The following is an 18,934-nucleotide window of genomic DNA, read 5'->3' as shown; positions in this document are numbered from 1 at the left end:
GATAACAGTTTTTGCCCCAATGTTATTATTGTATAGGAAAATTAAATAGAAATGCTTAACAATTAGCAATAGGCATAACATATAATAATATAGTAACTACATAATATATATAAAAGAACGCATGTATCAAAATTCATTTTTACTAGATCAAATTCAAGAGTGAAAACTTTGAGATAACATACCAGTAGATATGTAATCTTTTTTTAAATTTCCGAATTTCTCAATAAGTTAATGATTGCAGTGTCTTCGATCATTCTAATATTTTAGTGAAAAACATTTAATATTTCACAATATTCTTTTTTTTTCTGAGATGCACATGTATTCTTTTTTTTAATATTGCTCTTTCAAATTATGTTCTCCCCGTGAATGCGTGGGTTCCCTCCGGGTACTCCGGCTTCCTCCCACTTCCAAAGACATGCACCTGGTGATAGGTTAATTGGCAACACTAAATTGGCCCTAGTGTGTGAATGTTGTCTGTCTATCTGTGTTGGCCCTGCGATGAGGTGGCGACTTGTCCAGGGTGTACCCTGCCCTGCGCCCGATTGTAGCTGGGATAGGCGCTAGCGCCCCCCGCGACCCTGAAAGAGAATAAGCGGTAGAAAATGGATGGATGGAAATTATGTAATTGTCAAAATTGATTTGGCATTTGAGTACATGTTCTATTTAGGACAGGAATCTAGACAAACTAAACCACAGAATGGCCAAAAGTGTACACCACAGACATTTATTTTGTGAAGGTACTTTATCGATCCATTGTAAATCGTTGTTATGCAAACAATTACTAGGTGGCATTTTGAGAACACAGTTCTTGTAATGGGTGTCATCTTACAGTACTTATTTTTCTACATACAATTAAAAAAATGATGTAAGTAAACTCAACAAAAAAAACAAGGAGTTGTGAGTGTTCGTGTAAAAAGTACATAGGAGCAAAAACTGCAAAATACTTTTTGCAAGCAAAAAACATATTTTTTAATTAAATCACCGCATTTTTAACTATGATCTTCTTTAATAAAATCAGCCTAATTTCATTGGCTGATTCTAAATTAACATGTGCATTAGTGTATGCAATTATATTTGTTATATTTCTTTTTCATAATAAGTAAAATGCATAGATTATTTTAAAACAAAGATAAAAATAAGCACTAAAAGTATTCTTTTTCTTTAAAAAAAAAAAAAAAAGAAAAAGCTCTTTGAACACTGACTATATCACACCTAATTTTAGTTATCTAATTGCCCAGTATTGCACATACAGTATTTGGTCTGTAAATGGTAGGCAACCATTGGTGACTAATCGAGTGTGAAGAGAGGAAGTGTTTGTTGGCTCATTCACGCACCTCTGCACAAAAGGTAAAATCAGTTGAAACGTGTGCTAATGAGAGGATACATTTCACATTTACAGCTAACATTAATTTCAGTCTGCACTTTGTTCGGGATCAAAACATGCTTCAGTCTCACATCGCTTCCTTGTGGTCAAACAAGGCTAAGACACCTCAACTAGAGTGGTTTGTTTGACTTCTGGATTTACCGTCAAGTGTTTCTTTGGATCAGTGAATGATTTCCCCTATGAGCACCTGCAGCCGAATAAGAGGCAATACAGCTGGTGATGCGATCTTGATTGCATTTGGAATGCCTTAGCTTTTAACTGAAGCCGTACGTCACTTCCTTTTGCCCTCCAAGATGGCCTGCCAGTCATCAGACCACGACTGAAGGCGCCTCTGCGGAGGACTGACAGAAAGGTGCTTGTTGTGACAGGCGGTGAACAAAACGTGATCCCACGTGGGTTTGGGCTCCACACCTGAACAAGAGATGTGATTGATATGAAATATTATATACAAGAAGCATGCAGCAGCCTTTGTCCACATGGTGCACAACCCATACAGTGTTGTTGTAGACAGACAGTAACACCATGTAACAGCTGTCTAAGGAGGTGATGGTGAATCAGAGAAAAACACCCATGAAGCGTTACACAATATTATTTTATGAAATAATAATTTTGTTTTGGTTCCATATAAAGTATGACTGTCAAAAAAAATATTTTTGAATGAATCACAATTCTTATTTATAACTATCCAAAAATCTTTTTTTTTTTTCTTTCCTGTCCGGCCAGTTGGGCAAATCAAATTGTTCATGTAAATGAAAATATCTGCTGTACAGATGTATTTTACAAAAAAGAAGTGTGTTATACTTCTAATATTGCCTTAATTATATTTAACTTTGTTAAAAGTTTGGGTAGGAATTTATTAAAACAAAACCAGTTTTTCTTTTAAGTAATACAAACATTCTTCACAACTGTTAATATATTTTATGGATGAATGTAGTTTATCACAGAACTGGCATCCAATGCTATTAAAAACATTGATTTTGAATCGCTTTTTGTTATGCTCTAAGTTTTGAGCATACAGTCGTTATCAAAAGTTTACATAAACTTGTAAAGAACATAATGTCATGGCTGTCTTGAGTATCCAATACGTTCTACAACTCTTATTTTCTTGGGATAGAGTGATTGGAGCACATACTTGTTGGTCACAAATAACATTCTTGAAGTTTGGTTCTTTTATGAAATTATTAAGGGTCTACTGAAAATGTGACCAAATCTGTTGGGTCAAAAGTATACATACAGCAATGTTAATATTTGGTTACATGTCCCTTGGCATGTTTTACTGCAATAAGACCACAGACCTTTCCTCCAGAAGGTCTTATATTTGTCCATGTGATGTCAAAAGTTGAGCTGTTTGGCCACAATACCCAGCAATGTGATTTGAGGAGAAAAAGTGAGGCCTTTAATCCCAGGAACACCGTGTCCACCGTCATGCATGGTGGTGGTAGTATTCTGCTCTGGGCCTGTTTTGCTGCCAATGGAACTGGTCCTTTAAATGGGACAATGAAAAAGGAGGATTACCTCCAAATTCTTCAGGACAACCTAAAATCATCAGCCCGAAGGTTGGGTCTTGGGCGCAGTTGGGTGTTCCAACAGGAAAATGACCCCAAACACACGTCATAAGTGGTAAAGGAATGGCTAAATCAGGCTAGAATTAAGGTTTTAGAATGGCCTTCCTAAAGTCCTGACTTAAATGTGTTGACAATGCTGAAGAAACAAGACCACGTGAGAAAATTTAGCTGAACTGCATCAATTTTGGCAAGAGGAGTGGTTAAAAATTCAACCAGAAGCTTGACAGAAGCTTGTGGGTTGCGCCAAAAGCGCCTTATTTCAGTGAAACTTGCCAAGTGACATGTAACCAAATATTAACATTGCTGTCCAGGTATGTATACTTTTGACCAGGCAGATTTAGTCACATTTTCAGTAGACCCATAACAATTTCATGAAAGAACCAAACTTCATGAATGTTATATTATTACTGTGATTAGTGGTACGAGTATAAAGTTGTTTTTAAAGTAGTATATTTTAAATAGTAATTTTAATAGTAGATAGCAGACCTATATGTCAACTGCGTTTAATTATACTACTACACTTTAATAGTGTTTAATCCCTTGTCGCGCCATAGGGCTGGGCGATATATCGCGGGTTAGTCTCTGTGCGATATAGAAAATGACTATATCGTAATATTCGAGTATACATTCTCACGCAGTTGCTTTTAGCTGCGGGCATTACACTACAGGATTTTCTCACTTTTTCCTGTCTCTCCTTATCACACACAAACTTAAACACGTCACATACTGTGACGTCATACGTCACATAAGTATACGCCCTCGTCCAGCAGAGAGGTAGCAGACTGGGTAACGTTAGCTGTGATGCTAACGTAGCCGTACGAGTGTTAATACAAGAGAAAGAGAGTGCGGCTCTGGTAACAAATGAAGGAAGACTTAATTCACAATAAAAACAGCAAGGGGTCCATAGTCTGGCGGTGGTTCGGCTTCAAGTGGGAATATGTCAAACAGACAACCGTAATTTGTCAAGTGTGGGGCAAAAGCATTGCTATAAAAAGTAGCATTACTGTTAATATGTAGCATGATTTGAAAAGTCACTCGAGAATGAAGATATTTTCATAACGTCCGTAGTAACATACAACATAGTGAAGGAGGAATACTATTTGATTTCCTATATGCAGCTCATTTTTATTCGACACTTAAAATGTCTCTGACAATCTTGCACTTTCTGTTTTGGAAATGACATGAATGTTTGTGCCATTGCTTAATAACTCTAATAAATACACTTTTGGTCAATTGACTTAGTTCTGCATGAAAGTTTAAAAGTAGTATATATGAATGCAGTATGAAGAAGAATGTTTTAATGTAGACACATGGAATCATCATACCGCTGTGATTATATGCATCAAGTGTTCATTCAAGGCCAAGGCAAAATATCATAATTTATATCGTATATCGCGGTATGACCTAAAAATATTGAGATATTAAAAAAAGGCCATATCGCCCAGCCCTATTGCACCATATGAAATGAGCCTTTTAAAGGTTTAATAGAATTGGGCTCTAAATAGATGAAACCAAACCGAGATTCATACCTAAAATGTCAGGTTTATCGTCTATAAGGATGTCTCCGCTGACCACCGTCTTGTCTCTGGTCAGAATAACCTGCTCCAGGAATTCATGTCCCAAATGGTTTTCAACCCACGCGTACTGGGAAAAAAGGAAGAAAAAAAAAACCCACAATGACAACCTGTAATGCTTCCCAGAGTGAACATGTCACTGATGAGCAAGAGAACGTACCTTTTCATAAGGGCAGTGCTTGAAACGCTTGATAGGGCTGGTGCAGATAAAGACGTCTGTACTGTGTTGGAATAGAAAATAGGGGGAAATTACACAAACACAATTATATTTTCTCATTTTAGTGATGTCAAGTGATTAGATTGCTGTACCATAGCAATGTTCTTTACAGTATAGGGCAGTTTGACTCAACAAATGTCAAAGTAAATGTTACGAGGCCATTTCGTGACAACCTTTCTGCCAAAAATAATCTCAAACATTCATTACTCACGCAGGTGGCAGCTAGAATATGCATCCTGCTATTGACCAAAAATGTTATATTAGTAATTTAGTAGGTACTCAGCTGTTGTGGAAAAAATCCAACAATAGAGTTTATATAGATATACAAACCCCGTTTCCATATGAGTTGGGAAATTGTGTTAGATGTAAATATAAACGGAATACAATGATTTGCAAATCATTTTCAACCGACATTCAGTTGAATATGCTACAAAGACAACATATTTGATGTTAAAACTGATAAACATTTTTTTTTTTTGCAAATAATCATTAACTTTAGAATTTGATGCCAGCAACATGTGACAAAGAAGTTGGGAAAGGTGTCAATAAATACTGATAAAGTTGAGGAATGCTCATCAAACACTTATTTGGAACATCCCACAGGTGTGCAGGCTAATTGGGAACAGGTGGGTGCCATGATTGGGTATAAAAACAGCTTCTATGAAATGCTAAGTCATTCACAAACAAGGATGGGGCGAGGGTCACCAATTTGTAAGCAAATTGTCAAACAGTTTTAGAACAACATTTCTCAACGAGCTATTGCAAGGAATTTAGGGATTTTACCATCTACTAGGGGTGTGGGAAAAAATCGATTTGAATAAGAATCCCGATTCTCACGTTGTGCGATTCAGAATCGATTCTCATTTAAAAAAAAATTGATTTTTATTTTTTATTTAATTTATTTTTTTTTTTTTAATCAATCCAACAAAACAATACACAGCAATACCATAACAATGCAATCTAATTCCAAAACCAAACCGGACCCAGCAACACTCAGAACGGCAATAAACAGAGAAATTGAAAGGAGACACAAACACGACACAGTACAAACCAAAAGTAGTAAAACAAAAATGAATATTATCAACAACAGTATCAATATTAGTTATAATTTCAGCATAGCACTGATTAAAAATCCCTAATTTATATTATCATTGGACATTTATAAAAATAAAAAAAGAACAACAGTGTCACAGTGGCTTACACTTGCATCGCATCACATAAACTTGACAACACACTGTGTCCAATGTTATCACAAAGATAAAATAAGTAATGTTTTTGGTTTGTTTAATGGTTGAAACAAATTTTAATTATTGCAATCAGTTGATAAAACATTGCCCTTTACAAATGTAAAAGCTTTTTTTTTTTTAAATCTACTACTCTGCTAGCATGTCAGCAGACTGGGGTAGATCCTGCTGAAATCCTATGTATTGAATGAATACAGAATCATTTTGAATCGGAAAAATATTGTTTTTGAATCGAGAATCGCTTTGAATCGAACAATTGATTTATAATCAAATCCCAACCCCAAGAATCGATATTGAATCGAATTGTGAGACACCCAAAGATTCGCAGCCCTACCATCTACGGTCCGTAAAATCATTGAAAGGTTCAGAGAATCTGGAGAAATCACTGCACGTAAGCGATGATATTACGGACCTTTGATTTCTCAAAAACCGACATCAGTGTGTAAATGGATATCACATCAGCTCAGGAAAACTTCATAAAACCACTGTCAGTAACTACAGTTGGTCACTACATCTGTAAGTGCCAGTTAAAACTCTACTATGTAAAGCGAAAGCCATTTATCAACAACACCAAGGAACGCCGCTGGCTTCGCTGGGCTGGAGCTCATCTAAGAGGGACTGATGCAAAGTGGAAAAGTGTTCTGTGGTCTGACGAGTCCACATTTCAAATTATATTTGGAAACTGTGGAAGTGGTGTCCTCCGGAAAAAAGAGGAAAATAACCATCCGAATTGTTTTAGGCGCTAAGTTCAAAAGCCAGCATCTGTGATGGTATGGAGGTGTATTAGTGCCCAAGGCATGGGTAACTTACACATCTGTGAGGGCACCATTAATGCTGAATGGTCCATACAGGTTTTGGAGCAACATATGTTGTGATCCAAGCAACATTATCAAGTACGTCCATGCGTATTTCAGCAAAACAATGCCAAGCCACATGTTAAAACAGCGTGGCTTCGTAGTAAAAGAGTGCGGGTACTTTCCTGGCCCGCCTGCAGTCAAGACATGTCTCCCATTGAAAATGTGTGGCGCATTATGTAGCGTAAAATACGACAACAAGACCCCGGACTGTTGAACAACTTAAGCTGTACATCAAGCAAGAATGGTAAATAATTCCACTTTCAAAGCTTCAACAAATGGTTTCCTCAGTTCCCAATTGTTTGTTGAGTGTTGTTAAAAGAAAATATGATGTAACACAGTGGTGAACATGCCCTTTCCCAACTACTTTGGCATGTATTCCAACCATGAAATTCTAAGTTAATTATTATTTGCAAAAAAAAAAATAAAGTTTATGAGTTTGAACATCAAATATCTTGTCTTTGTAGTGCATTCAATTGAATATGGGTTGAGAGGGATTGGCAAATCATTGTATTTTGTTTATATTTACTTCTAGCACAATTTCCCAACTCATATGGAAACGTAGTTTGTATAATGATATGAAAATCTCAAATCACGGTTTCCCTAGTTTCCATTTCTTTTTTTTTGCCTTTTGGTTTGAGCCCTTTTGGGACCTTGCAACAAGGGGTGACACGTTTGTGACTTCCTTGCGACCTTTTGGAGCGTTTACTTGGACTTTTCGCTCTCCTTCTGGCAGTCTTTTGACCATGGCCATGTTTGCACCAGAGAGCAGCTGCTGGCTGTCTGCTCTTCACGTGAAGAGGGCAAAGTAGATGCGAAAAAGAGACGGTGCCGCATAGCTGGCATTGAGCATCAGGATGGAGGAGCTTCACGGAGCCCTGGCAGAGTGAGCATGGATTGGACAATTCAGTATCCATAAGCGGATTCTCGCCTATCTGTGCAGACCGGAAATTGGTTGAGAGATAGAGCGCAGCCTATGTTGGAGTCGGCTCTCTTTGTTGCTTTGCTAGGTCTGTTTCTGCCTCCAGCTGTGCTGACCTCGACCCCAGCAGACAATTGCCTGGAGAACCTATGACGATTTTCCTCTTTTCTAAAGTATAAATGTAACAATGTTGGATACTCTTGTAAAGCAATGCCTGAATGTCAAATTATAAAGTATATGCTTTTTGATTCAGATGCCTGGAGTCTTTTTTTAACAATGGGCCATTTGTGAAATCACAGATTGACGGACGTATTTTTATGTTTTTTACATCACTTATGGGTTTTTTCATTTTAAAGTTATTACTTTCAAAAAACATTCATGTGACGTACCATTTTGGTAATGTTTTATTGTGTACAGTTAATTTCTATACAACATATTTCTGCTCCAAATGTCCTGATACAGCATGTACATACAGGACATTAATACATGTACATAACTTAAAAAATATCCCTCTATAAAATAGAGATAAAGGCATCATGTAATGAGAAAGAGATGACACGTTGATATTAATGAACAGAAAAAACAAATATTTGTCTTTAAATATATGGATAACGTTTATCTACAGCATTTTTATTAGACATTACAAATTCACACCCCACCCCAACTCTGTTTTACCTAACATAATTATTAATTGTGATTTTAATATTGATAAAAAATAATCATAATTATTATTTTGGCAATAGTCGTGTAGCCCAATGTATATGACTAAATCCTATACATGAACACTATTTTTATCTCTATAAACAAAAATTTCAGTTATCTTAATGCCATCAAGTGCCATCTTTCAAAATTCTTACCTTTGTTTTTATTTTTGTATCACTCATGTCCATAAAGTGCTATCTTGCATAATTTTTTCATTTATTTTATTTATTGATGTTATCTTTTTTTTTTTTACCATATTACTGTGTGTTCTTTTCATATGCAGAATCAATTTTTACTTGAGGTCCATCAAACAGTGTTTTTACCTACAGTTTTTTTTTTTTTTTTTTTTTTTTACAAAGAAAATCATTTTGGATGTGTTGTTTGTGTTTTTTAAATACAACTTGGTTAAAAGATTTCAGTGCAAGTACTTTGAAAATGTTTTGAGCACATTTAAAAATAATGTGATAATAATGATAACCGTGATAATTTTAGTCACAATAATCGTGATGAAAAATTGCAACATTATCACTTTGTTTGAGGAAGCAAAAGATAAGCAGGATAAAATATTATCTCATTTTATTGTGGCATGCGCACAATAACACTGACATGCAATGTGAAGTGACATCAATATATTGATCTTTAATTGGGCAGGTGCACCTAAAGTTGTGACCAGTGATTCTATGTAATGTTTATGGATTTTGTTTTTGACAGTGTGTTGTCAAAATAATATTTACGATATACAGTATATTTAACATTTAAAAAAATATATTTCTTATGTTTTTGGAGCGGGTAGGGTGTGAAGGGTTTCAATCTGAGAGGTCACCTCCACAGTCCGCACACATAGAAAGTAGGTTATAAATGTGACTGTGGAACACCATGTATGCAAACTTTACACTAGAGCAAATAAAAAGTAAAAAAGCAGAGCTTTGACAGGCTGTGTAAAAAAGGACCAGTATCAGCCACTACTAACTTACCAATAAACAAACCAAAACAGCACTTATGGATTATGAACTTTGTAAGCATATTTGGGCTGTCAAACGATTACATTATTTAATCGCGATTAATCGCAATGACTTACAGCTAACTTTAAATTAATCGCAATAATCGCAGATAGATATAATTTTTCATCATTAATAAGTGTACCATAGTAGGGCTGGGCGATATACGATATATATTGCGGGTTTGTCTCTGTGCGATATAGAAAATGACTATATCGTAATATTCGAGTAGATGTTCTCACGCAGCTGTGGGCATTACACTCTCCTCGCTCTTTCCTGTGTCTCCTCACAGACAGGCAGGCGCACATTCATACGTCACTTACTGTCACGTCATACGTACACGCCCTCGCCCGGCGGTGAGGTAGCGGCATGGCTAACGTTAGCTGTGATGCTAATGGGTTGTTGTGGAGAAAGAAAGTGTGAATCTCGTAACAAATGAAGGAAGAATTAATTCCCAAGAAAAACAGCACGGGGCCCATTGTCTGGCGGTGGTTCGGCTTCAAGCGGGAATATGTCTGTGGAGAGGGGCGTGTCCTACGCGTCCCCTGCGGGCGGAGCATGTGCGGCAGCCGGTCGTGAAGCAGCAATCAGGTGAGCAGACACCTCAGCTGGGACGAGTTATCTAATCACCTGTTTTCTTTATCAGCAGCGTTGGAAACCATGAGGTGGCGGGCGAGTGAGGAGTGAGAGCCAGACGGAGGAGAGCACAATCAAAACATGTCATTCAGAGCTGAAAAGCTGGAAAGAGACATTTGTGACAAATAAAAGTGTGTAAACCCTGAACCAGGCGTGGTGTTTCCGGGTAGGGAACGGAGGGTCCAGGACAAGGATCGCCACAATGTCGAATAGACAACTTTAATTTGTCATGTGTGGGGCACAAGCGTTGCTACCAAAAGTAGCATTACTGCTAATATGTAGCATAATTTCAAAAGTCACCTGCTAATAACTTTAATAAATACAGTTTTAGTAAATTGACTTAGTTGTGATTTCCTTCTCTGCATAAAAGTTTAAAAGTAGCATATGTTAGTGCAGCATGAACAAGAATGTTTAATGTAGACACATAGAATCGTCATACTGCTGTGATTATATGCATCAAGTGTTCATTCAAGGCTAAGGCAAAATATCGTAATATATATTGTATATCGCGATATGGCCTAAAAATATCGCGGTATTAAAAAAAGGCAATATCGCCCAGCCCTATGTCATAGACAGATAATTGTCAAGTTTTTTAATATTTTTTTTGTTTGCTTTAATTACATATTTATTTAATGTTAACAACGCAAAACAAAATGGAAATAAACATACTTTTAATGGCCATAAAGATAATTATCTGCAGTGCGTTGATGTATCCCAGGCAGAAATTAAATTCCTGCTGTAGGAGCAATTGCATTCAGAAGAGAGGAGCTACACCATGTTTAGATACAAGTTGCATATATATATATATATATAACACAAAATGTGAATTGTTAGAATCATGGCTTGATTGTAAAGATGTTTCGTAATGTAATCTCTAACATTTTTAACTGAATAAATGCTTCTCATTTTCTGTACATTACGTGTTCTAAATGTTAATGGTAATTATATACTTATTAATAAAGTGAAATATTCAACCAGCTAAACAGTCTGTAATTGAGGACAATCAAAGAATATACACAATATTCCAGCCTGCCAGAATATTTCCCTCCCATATTTCTCAATTGATGTTTTTGCATTTATTTAGGTAGAAGTATCACAGATTATATTACAAAACATATTTGACAAAGCGTTACTGTAATGTAAGACATTTTTCATTTTGGTTTGTGTAGTTGGACTTGTACAACTAATATTTTGAAGTCATAAATGCATGATTGGTTTAGAAGAGGTGTCTTGGAATGTTTTTAAGACAGACTTGAATGTTGGCAATAAGAAAATTACTTTCGACTTTCTGCTTACCGGCCTTCATTTCTGCTCAGCTTTGTATCCCATTTTACCAAACAGTTACAGTAACAATCCACATTTTATGTTATAAATGCACAAAAGTATAATATAAACATAGAAGTGAAGCTCCACTTCTCCAGAAAGCATTTGCTGCAGTGATGACAGCTCATGGCGATGTTGAATGAAAATAGTCTTGTCGTGTCAGGAGAATGACTTGCCAGGGCTTTGGACCTGGGCTTTCCATAATGTACACTTTTCTTTCTCCATTTGTACATGCTATTTTTTTCCCATTTTGTGGCTCATCAGTATCTCATTTCATGTATTTCATACATACTCAGTATTTCATAGCATGGTCACTACTGCCTAGTTTTGCTTCTTATATTCTTATTTTACTGTTATATTTTTATTCTCATTGATGCTTTTTTATTTTTATTCTTATTGTAATTTTTTTCTATTTTGTTTCCATTTATCCCCCCATTATTTAGTTGTTACTGTTTAATTGATCTCAACTCTGTACACTGCTGCTGGAATTTTAATTGTAACTCTCCTGAAGGAATCAATAAAGTACCATCCATCCATCCATCTATCTATCTATCTATCTATCTATCTATCTATCTATCTATCTATCTATCTATCTATCTATCTATCTATCTATCTATCTATCTATCTATCTATCTATCTATCTATCTATCTATCTATCTATCTATCTATCTATCTATCTATCTATCTATCTATCTATCTATCTATCTATCTATCTATCCATCCATCCATCCATCCATCCATCCATCCATCCATCCATCCATCCATCCATCCATCCATCCATCCATCCATCCATCCATCCATCCACCTATCTATCTATCTATCTATCTATCTATCTATCTATCTATCTATCTATCTAGTAACTGAACGCAACTATATTTTCCCACCCTACTGCGTGGACTGAGGGTCAGACATGACGTGTGCACGTTAATTATACGTCAAGAAAATTAGACCCATTAAAGGATATTATAGTTAACTCGTTAATTTTGTGTTACCTTTGACAGCCCTAATGCATATACAAGTGAGGATGCTTGTGTTCAACCTACTTGTCCATGTTGGACATCTGCTTCAGTGCTTCAACGCTGCCTGGGAGGGGCTCCAGGTCTATGAAAAAGTCCTTGGACTCCCATATACTGATAGCTTTCTCCTGGAGATAAAAAAAACATGTTATGATCAAAAGGGACACACACAGCACATGCAGACAACTATGTGCTTATTATGAAACATTCCAAAGGTGAGGTGATACAGTTAAACCTGGTGCGTAACACTTGTTTTTATTGAGGGATACATGGCAGTTATGGCTGCCCTCAAAGGGCTTGTGTGATAGTGAATATATTTGAATCTTATTCATTTTAATGTATAATGGCCTCATGATATTAATACAAGATAATTGCCTATGCATTTTTTTTTTACAAGTACATGCAATTTTTCTGTCAAAATTGAAAGATTGAATATATTTAGTCAGAAAGATTAAAGCGTAATCTATATTTACCATAACAATGTAAAAGGTTAATATAGCCCATTCCAATGTATGACCCACTCTTTTTCTCCTTTCTTTAGTAATCCAATAATTAATTACATTTGTGTGTTGTTGCGTTTGAAACGATCATAATGTTGATAATAAATGTACATTTTATTATCCATAATCAACATTGTTATTTATTTTGGTACAGTATAATCATTGTTTCAGTTGTAGTGCAATAATGTCAATATGTTAATAACTTTATCTACTTTACTTATTTGCTTTTCTTAAAAATTTCTGGTATCATATTTGTAAAAATCATATTTGTTAATGTAGTGCTGTTGTTTTTGTTTTTCTCACTGTGCTGTCTCCACAATTTTTCCCACAGTGTTCTTTTTTCTCTTATTTATATCCCCTCCTGCTCCAGTCCTAAATATACCCAAACATTTAATAAAGTCAAATACAATTAAGGCAAAAATAGAAATACCCCACACTTCTCTTTTTAAAAGTAAATCTGTACAGCAAATATGGGCATCTACATCAACAATATGATTTGTTTGAGTGGCTGGACAGGACATATTTATTAATTAATTCCTAAACTAGCTGTAGTTGTTAGTTCAGTTCAGTTCAGTTTCAGTTTATTTCAAACATGCATACGATACATTGTAATGCATCACATATTTACAGTTGTTTCATTACAGCCCGTCCAAAAAGGAGTAGGAAGAAGCTTAATTAATTCTACCCCTTTTCATACCATAGCCATTTTATCCCATTTATTTGTTCTCTGTAACAGAACTGTCAATAAATACATAATAAATTGATAAAATACCATTGTAAGTAAACAGATATAATACATACAACATATCTTAGTTAAAAGTTTGTTTTTTGTTTTTTAAAGCATGTTACAACTATGCTGTGTTGGAGGGGTGCATGGGTGGGGCGGGGGCGTCAAGCACAAATTAAATTGATTTCAATTTATTTCAGTGGAAGACATTAATTTGCGCTACGAGTGTTTAGACTTACACCAAAGAACCAATTAAGCTCGTAAATTGAGGTATTGCTGTATATACATCCACACACTATATTGCCAAAAGTATTTGGCCACCCATCCAAATGATCAGAATCAGGTGTCCAAATCACTTGGAGGAATATTGGTGTGTTTTTTTTTTTTTAGGAGTTGGGCTTGGCCCCTCAGTTCCAGTGTAAGGAACTTTGAATGCTCCTGGATACCACAACATTTTGGACGATTCCATGCTCCCAACCTTGTGGAAACAGTTTGGAAGCGGGCCTCTTCCTCTTCCAACATGACTGTGCACCAGTGTACAAAGCAAGGTCCACAAATACATGGACGACAGAGTCTGGTGTGGATGAACTTGACTGGCCTCCACAAAGTCCTGACCATAACCCGATAGAACAGTGGTTCTCAGATGGGGGTACGTGTACCCCTGGGGGTACTTGAAGGTATGCCAAGGGGTACGTGAGATTTTTTTTAAATATTCTAAAAATTGCAACAATTCACAAATCTTTCATAAATATATTTTTTGAATAATACTTCAACAAAATATGAATGTAAGTTCATAAACTGTGAAAATAAATGCAACAATGCTATATTCAGTGTTGACAGCTAGATTTTTTATGGACATGTTCCATAAATATTGATGTTAAAGATTTCGTTTTTTGTGAAGAAATGCTTAGAATTAAGTTCATGAATCCAGATGGATCTCTCTTACAATCCCCAGAGAGGGCACTTTAAGTTGATCCTTACTTCTATGTGTCGAAATCTTTATTTATAATTGAATCACTTGTTTATTTTTCAACAAGTTTTTAGTCATTTCTATATCTTTTTTTCCAAATAGTTCAAGAAAGACAACTACAAATGAGCAATATTTTGCACTGTTATACAATTTAATAAGTCAGAAACTAATGACATAGTGCTGTATTTTACTTCCTTATGTCTTTTTTTCAACCAAAAATGCTTTGCTCTGATTAGGGGGTACTTGAATTAAAAAAAAGTTCACAGGGGGTACATCACTGAAAAAAAGTTGAGAACCACTGCGATAGAACACCTTTGGGATTACCGTATTTCCTCGAATTGCCGCAGGGCATAAAGTATGCGCCTGCCTTGAGTTACTGCCGGGTCAAACTCGCTTCCCAAAATAATTAGCGCATGCTTAGTAGTACCGCCTGGTCAAACTCGTGACGTCACGAGTGACACTTCCCCTGTAATCATTTTCAAAATGGAGGAGGCTGATTTCAATACCGGTAATTTGAAATTGCATAAAAGGAAGAAAATTAAGAGCTATTCAGTAGGATTTAAGGTCCAAGCTTACATCACACTCAAAGTTTTACTGCATACCTTTGGTAAATGCCGGAGTGAGAAGAGGTCTTAAAATATTTAGCGCATGCTTACTTTTACCGCATGCCTTTGGTAAGTGCAGGAGTGAGAAGAGGTTTTAAATTAACGCCCCGGTGGCAATTCAAGGAAATACGGTAATTAGAACATAGACTGAGAGCCAGGCCTTCTCGACCAAACATCAGTATGGGACCTCACCAATGCGCTTTTGGAAGAATGGTTAAAAATTCCTATAAACACACTACGCAACCTTGTGGGTAGCCTTCCTAAAAGTGTTGAAGCTGTAATAGCTGCAAAAGGTGGACCGACATCATTTTGAACCCTACGGTTTGGGTAGGAGACCCTGCCCCAAGTGGAGGAGTTCAAGTACCTAGGAAAGACGTCTTGTTCATGAGTGGGGGAAGAGTACATCGTGAGATCGACAGATCGGTGCGGCGTCTTCAGTAATGCGGATATTGTACCGATCCGTTGGGGTGAAGAAGGAGCTGAGCCGGAAGGCAAAGCTCTCAATTTACTGGTCGATCTACGTTCCCATCCTCACCTATGGTCATGAGCTTTGGGTCATGACCGAAAGGATAAGATCACGGGTACAAGCGGCCGAAATGAGTTTCCTCCGCCGGGTGGCGGGGCTCTCCCTTAGAGATAGGGTCAGAAGCTCTGCCATCCGGGAGGAGCTCAAAGTAAAGCCGCTGCTCCTCCACATCAAGAGGAGCCAGATGAGGTGGCTCGGGCATCTGGTCAGGATGCCACCCAAGTGCCTCCCTAGGGAGGTGTTTAGGGCACGTCCAACCGGTAGGAGGCCACGGGGAAGACCCAGGACACGTTGAGAAGACTATGTCTCCTGGCTGGCCTGGGAACGCCTCGGGATCCCCCGGGAAGAGCTGGACAAAGTGGCTGGGGAGAGGGAAGTCTGGGCTTCCCTTCTTAGGCTGCGACCCGACCTCGGATAAGCGGAAGAAGATGGATGGATGGATGGATGGATGGAAGGATGGATGGGTTAGGAATGGGATGGCACTTCAAGTTCATATGTGAGTCAAGGCATGTGGGCAAACACTTTTGACATTTTAGTGTATGTCAAAAATTAGCTTTTTAGCAATATCCTGAAATGTCATCAAAAAAGGTAACTTTCTGAGTAGTGTCCATGTGCAGACATTGTTTTAAATACCAACAGATACATTCATTAACGTACTAGAATACTCACAGAAAGATCACTCCTGAGTCTTCCATACTGGGTGGACACCCAGAACCCTCTCCTGTCCTCCAGGGAGATGTAGGGCTCATCCGGATACCTCGCCCGGTATTTACTCAAGAACCCGCCCTCAAAGTCGGCCAGGACGCCGTCCATGTCAACCAACACCCGCAGTCTCTTACCAGTAGGCGAGTGGAAGGAGTCATGGAGTAACGCGAGTCCTCTCCCCAGCAGCAGGCGGCGTGTGCTCGGCGGCAACATGCTGGTGGACTCGAGCACAACCGGTCAATTCTCTCCAAGAAAAAGTCCGCATGGAAGGCTAAAAGTGTTTGTTTGTTTATTATTATTCTTTGCGCGTTACACGTCTCCTGTTGACGTTGTGTGTCACTGTGAACGTTGTCACTCGCACGGCTCCAACGCTAACTTGACGTTAGCTTGAGAGCTAGTTGCTAGCTAAGCGCTAACTGAGGGTATTGCAGCGAAAAGGTCAAATGTGACGGGAAAATTGGATGTTTTGGAGTGTGTTTCAGCCATTTGTTGGCGTGTATTGTTTTTTTAAACGACTTTGTAATTCTGGCAACCTTTTAGAAAATGCTTGTTTGAGGTGCCAAATGGAAAGGCCACAGTAGCAGAATACTACACTACTGCGGTGCCAAATATAAACACCTTAGCTCAGCTCAACTAGGAGGAACACACTGTACAGTAAGGATGGGCGGATCGATCCCAATATCGATACATACCAAAGGTAATATCAGTTTTAGATCGATACTAGTATGGTTAGATCGATATCTTTAATCTGTGTTTATTTTAAATAAATATCGGTGTGTGTGTGTGTTTAAGTGTTTATATGTTGTTTATACACACAGGAGGGCTTTTGTGGCATACATCAAGTGATTGGAATGAGAGACAGTCGTGTTTGCATGTGTTTCCTTATTATTTATACTGCTCAGGAGATGACTTGAACATCTTAGCTGATAACATTGAAGAGGGAATGGTTGAACTAAAATTGTGGTTTAATGTAAATAAAGAATCTTTAAATTTGGAAAATACTAAATTAAATTAAAGTCAAAGTACCAATGATTGTCACACACACACACTAGGTGTGGTGAAAGTTGTCCTGCGCATTTGACCCATCCCCTTGTTCACCCCCTGGGAGGTGAGGGGAGCAGTGGGCAGCTGCAGTGCCGCCCCCGGGAATCATTTTTGGTGATTTAACCCTCAATTCCAACCCTTGATGCTGAGTGCCAAGCAGGGAGGTAATGGGTCACATTTTTATAGTCTTTGGTATGACTCGGCCAGGGTTTGAACTCAAGACCTACCGATCTCAGGGCGGCCACTCTGATCACTAGGCCACTGAGTATGTTGATGGTATTTTTGAATAAATGAAAGGTAGAAGTTAATGTATCCGTAAACAGTGTGAATAACCGCTATAGTGGCCTAGTGGTTAGAGCGCCCGCTCTGAGATCGGTAGGTTGTGAGTTTAAACCCCGGCCGAGTCATTCCCGGGCGCGGCACCGCTGCTGCTCACTGCTCCCCTCACCTCCCACAGGGTGAAAAAGGGGATGGGTCAAATGCAGAGGACACATTTTACCACACCTTGTGTGTGTGTGACAATCATTGGTACTTTAATTAATTAATGTAATTTAAATTGAGAAGGTGTTTGAAATCAGATTTCATGGGGTCATCCAAGATGAAAAGTTCATTAATTCCTTCATTCATTCATTTTTTATTTATCTCCTTCATTGATGTGCATTTTTGAATAATAGACAATTAAACTCTAACAACAAAACACAAATTTACACACCTATGCTTGAGAAGGAACAGGATGAAGAAAATCTTATATTTACTGCCCCCTTAAGTAGTTAATGGATAGCCCAGATTCACAAGCCTACAAACCAAACAAATACATCCAAATATAATGAAAAAAGACAAAAAACACAAAAAAACCTCAACAAGTGCAAAAACGTAATGAAGTACAAAACGAACAAAAAATAATATACACCTCACGAGATGATACAAAACAAATACAAAACCAGCCAAAAAATAAGTAAAATGATAAATATAAAGCCAAATGTAAACACTCACGGCTGTCCATATGATATTATTGTTCTGGCTTTATATATTCTTTTCAATTGGAATATATTTCTACAATCTTTTATCTCATTGTAAAACGAATTCCATAGTTTAACCCCCACCACTGATATACACATTTGTTTTAAAGTTGTCCTTGAATACTGTTTGAAATGACCTTTTCTTCTATGCTCTTCATTCTCAGAAGTCATGACAAACATTGTTTTGTAAATTCGCCGGTACTTCCACACAGTAGCTGATATATGGCAATATAAGTGCACAATACAATATACGCATTGCCCTATAATCCAACACATATTTTACCTTATTTAATATAAAATACTCTTAGACATATTTTTCCGTACATGTGCAATATGAGATTTCCATGTCAGACCGTCATCCAGTATCACTCCTAAAAATCTTAACTTCAGAAACCTTTTCAGT

General features: G+C 37.4%; 1 protein-coding gene across 1 annotated transcript; it reads right to left on the bottom strand.

The window, feature by feature from the left end:
* Window positions 1-708: 708 nt before the first annotated feature.
* Window positions 709-17,129, bottom strand: LOC133557918 (5'(3')-deoxyribonucleotidase, mitochondrial-like). Its single transcript, XM_061908875.1, has 5 exons — window positions 16,433-17,129; window positions 12,463-12,563; window positions 4,684-4,744; window positions 4,479-4,593; window positions 709-1,795 (listed from the first exon to the last, which is right to left on the bottom strand). Exons 1-5 carry the CDS (start codon window positions 16,679-16,681, stop codon window positions 1,656-1,658), a joined length of 666 nt encoding a protein of 221 aa, XP_061764859.1. The 5' UTR covers window positions 16,682-17,129; the 3' UTR covers window positions 709-1,655.
* Window positions 17,130-18,934: the final 1,805 nt, after the last annotated feature.

Source organism: Nerophis ophidion, linkage group LG08, assembly GCF_033978795.1.
Source record: "Nerophis ophidion isolate RoL-2023_Sa linkage group LG08, RoL_Noph_v1.0, whole genome shotgun sequence".
Taxonomy (NCBI): domain Eukaryota; kingdom Metazoa; phylum Chordata; class Actinopteri; order Syngnathiformes; family Syngnathidae; genus Nerophis; species Nerophis ophidion.
Note: the sequence above shows the minus strand (reverse complement) of the source record. Positions and strands in the feature narration are given on the sequence as shown.

Bases quoted from the DNA above. Each gene is read 5' to 3' on its own strand.
- LOC133557918 (XM_061908875.1), bottom strand. From the start codon at position 16,681: ATGTTGCCGCCGAGCACACGCCGCCTGCTGCTGGGGAGAGGACTCGCG. The intron at 4,745-12,462 runs GTAGGTTGAACA...ATTCCAACACAG, and splicing joins CAGATGTCCAACATGGACAA to TACAGACGTCTTTATCTGCA. The intron at 1,796-4,478 runs GTATGAATCTCG...TCTCTTGTTCAG, and splicing joins CGATAAACCTGACATTTTAG to GTGTGGAGCCCAAACCCACG.